Source organism: Primulina eburnea, chromosome 14 (genome assembly GCF_022965805.1).
Source record: "Primulina eburnea isolate SZY01 chromosome 14, ASM2296580v1, whole genome shotgun sequence".
Classification (NCBI taxonomy): domain Eukaryota; kingdom Viridiplantae; phylum Streptophyta; class Magnoliopsida; order Lamiales; family Gesneriaceae; genus Primulina; species Primulina eburnea.
This window is the reverse complement of record NC_133114.1, coordinates 13,346,043-13,349,490: the sequence shown is the minus strand read 5'-3', so window position 1 is coordinate 13,349,490 and position 3,448 is coordinate 13,346,043. Positions and strand designations below refer to the sequence as shown.

At 45.3% G+C, this 3,448-nt stretch overlaps 1 protein-coding gene across 1 annotated transcript; it reads left to right on the top strand.

Moving 5' to 3' along the window:
• The first annotated feature begins 1,926 nt into the window (after positions 1 to 1,926).
• Positions 1,927 to 2,688, top strand: LOC140811178 (uncharacterized). Its single transcript, XM_073169048.1, has one exon. It carries the CDS (start codon positions 1,927 to 1,929, stop codon positions 2,686 to 2,688), a length of 762 nt encoding a protein of 253 aa, XP_073025149.1.
• The last annotated feature ends 760 nt before the right edge of the window (positions 2,689 to 3,448 follow it).

The following is a 3,448-nucleotide window of genomic DNA, read 5'->3' as shown; positions in this document are numbered from 1 at the left end:
GGTTTTGTTGGGTTGATTGGGATGTATGGTTGTTTGGGACAGTTGTATAGGCTCGAGTCATTTATTTAGTAGCCTAAGATGAGCTCGTGATGTTGATTATTGGGTTGTACACCGAGTTGAGGGAGTTAAGCACAACAGGTTCAGACTTTTCGTGAGTTTCTAAGTCGCGTAGGTACACGGAGGTCTACACGGACCATGACATGGGGTCCGTGCCTTTGTTTTCTTCACGGTGGCAAACTTGCGCACGGACACGGACCCCCACACGGATGTAGGCACGGGGTCCGTGCCTTCCCATTTCTTCGAGACATTTTTCCAGCGCACGGACACGGACCTCCAACCGGATCTAAGCACGGGGTCCGTGCCCCCTTTTCTTCCCGAGCACTTCCTTCACAGTAGGTAGACGGACCCGTACACGGACCCGGGATAGGGGTCCGTGTACTCACTGTTTGAGAAAGATTTGAAAGTTGTTTTCGAAGTTTGATGTCATGGTTTAGTGCAAGGATTATCAAGGTCGAGTCAAGGGAAATTTTAGAAGGTCCTAAGAATTTATTCAACTTGAGAGTGAGTATGATTCTACGGCTAAGTTATGCAAGTGAAGAATGGAATTTCATGTTAGTATGTGCAACAACGGCCCCGATCGACGTCCAACGAATCCCTCAACGCCAAGTAAGTATGTATGACGTGTAAAGAAAATATTTGAAGTTTTTGAGGTATGCTAAATGTCTTGTGACCAAAAAGTGAATGGGTTTGGAAGTCGGTGAACGTGGCCGAGGACCTCTCCACCCCGTTAAATGATGAACGGGTTAGATCGTGGTTGAAAAGCGTTAAATGATGAACGGGGACCAACCGGCACGTTAAATGATGAACGGGGATCTCATGTATGTGGCAGTGGATACGTCCCTGTCAGCCCAGTACTGTGGTGTGTCTGATCAGGCATTTATTAAGTTAAAGGTCACTTGCTTTGAAACATCCTCTACGCAAATGATGAAGTTTAGTATGTTGAAGTATGAAAGCATGTTTAAGAAAATTTTATGTTCTTCGCACGTCATAGTATGCATGTTCAAGTTCAAGTTCGAGTTCAAGTTTAATTCAAGTTTAAGTTTATTATTAAAGTTCCAGTTTCAAGTTATGTACGTTCTATTTTAAAGATGCATGCGATTTTTATTATTGTAGTATTCGTTATTCCAGTTTATACGTGTTGAGTCTTTAGACTCACTAGACTTGATCGATGCAGGTGAGTACGTTGAGGAGGAGACAGGAGGTGGCGACCAAGGGGCAGGCTTGGATTGAGCGGCAGGCTAAACCCGAGGACCGCAAGTTTATGTTTTTAAGCACAGTTTAAAATACCCTGAATTTTTATGATTGGATGTGAGACATTTCGAGATAACCTTTCTTTAAACAAATTTTATTGATGGCGAATGATTTCAAAACTATTTATGAACGTTGAGTGACTACCGTATGGATGTTTACATTTAGTAAAGAAAATTTTAAATTTTTCCGCAATTTTTGAATGATAAAAGTACGGTACGTTACAGTTGGTATCAGAGCCGTGTTCTTGTAAAGGGTTACGCCTACTGCCAGTCGCAAGAAGCTCACAAGGTCACACCTCAAGTTTGTAAGTTTTAAAGTTTCAAGATTTATGTTGTGCAGTATGCAATAAGTCATGATTTCAGCATGTCCATGTTTTTGAGTTCAGTTACGTGCATCTTATATTATTGGTAACATGTTTATGCATTTTGGGTTTACGTCGCCACTGGTACTATTCATCTATACTATATATGGATGACTCTTGCTTTCTCCCCAATGGAATGATCTGGACCTTTGCGGGAGGAGATTAACCGAGAAGATAGGGAGGAGGACAGAGAGCCCCGAGTCGAGGAGAGGGCCAATCCTCCACCACCTCCTCCACCAGACATGCAGGCATAGATGCTTGCAGCTATGACTCAGTTCTTCGCACAGGTTGCGGGGAACCAGGCTCCCGCAGCAAGAGGTGCAGGACCGAGGCCCCAACCTGAAGCAGTGTACGAGAGATTTCAGAAGATGAATCCTCAGAAATTCTCAGGGGCTACGAATTCGATGGTAGCGGAAGAATGGGTTAAGTCGATAGAGGTGATCTTTGAGTATATGGTGCTGCAGGATGTAGACCGAGTCCGATGTGCCATCTTCCTTCTAGCAGGAGATGCGAGACGTTGGTGGGACAGCACATCAGTGGCAGTTAATTTGCCAACGTTGTCTTGGAATGGGTTCAAGGAGTTGTTCTTCGCCAAGTACTTCACTGAAGAGGTACGTGCCCGTTTGACTACAGAGTTCATGATGCTGCGACAGGGAGACAGCAGCGTGACTGAGTTTGTGAGGAAGTTTGAGCAGGGTTGTTACTTTGTGCCACTCATAGCTAATGATGCCCAAGCAAAGCTGAGGCATTTCATGAGTGGTTTGCGGTCAGTCTTGCGCCGTGATGTGAGGGTAGCTGGCCCTACTACGTATACAGTTGCCGTTTCTAGAGCTCTGGCGGCAGAACAAGATCAGCGAGACATTGAGACTGACAGGTTGGGCAAGAGGCCCTATCAGGCACCACCGCAGCCACAGCACCAGCAGCAGCGACCCCAACACAAGAAACCATATCAGGGGCCGCAAGGGAATAAACCTTATCCAGGACCGCCGAGAGGCAAGGGTCCCATTCATCAGTAGGGGGCGCCTCAAAAGCCCGCTAATTTTCTACCATGCCCCAAATGCAACCGTCAGCACCCGGGGAATGTTTGTATGGGTCAGGTAAATGTTTTAAATGTGGAGCTACGGACCACATGCTGAAGCAGTGCCCTCAGTGGAAGCAGCCAACCCAAGGGAGAGTGTTTGCCATGCATGCTCAAGAGGCAGACCCAAACACTACACTTTTGACTGGTAATTTATTTAATTCAGTACAGTATTAATTTCTTCGCCTTGCATATTTAATTTAATTGGGATTACTAGTGTTTTAGTTGGAAATTTTGGGTGTCTTTTGTTGTATGAGGTTTATGGTAGAAATTTGGGGATATAAGTCAGTTTGTTATGCTAAAGCATCTCAGGGAATATTTTCATAAAGAAGTTAGCCACAACCGCACTGATAGATTCAGGAGCCCCACACTCCTTTATATCAGAGACCTTTGCTAATAATCTGGACATCAAGTCCATCGGTCTAGACGTGAACTTCTCAGTGACAGTCCCATCAGGGGAAGAGCTGTTAGCTACCAGTGTGGTCAGAGATATTGATCTAGAACTGCAGGGCCACCTGGTGTATGCCGATTTGATCCTATTACCGATGCCTGAATTCGACGTCATCTTGGGCATGGACTGGCTGACTAAGAACAGAGTTTTGATCGATTTTCAGAAGAGATCAGTGTTGGTTAGACCGCTGGACATGGAGCAGTTTCTCTTCCAGCCAGCTAGATGGAGGAGTTTTCCTCGCATGATT

What these genes read in the sequence shown, in the direction of transcription:
- LOC140811178 (XM_073169048.1), top strand. Translation starts at nt 1,927, where the DNA reads ATGCTTGCAGCTATGACTCAGTTCTTCGCACAGGTTGCGGGGAACCAG.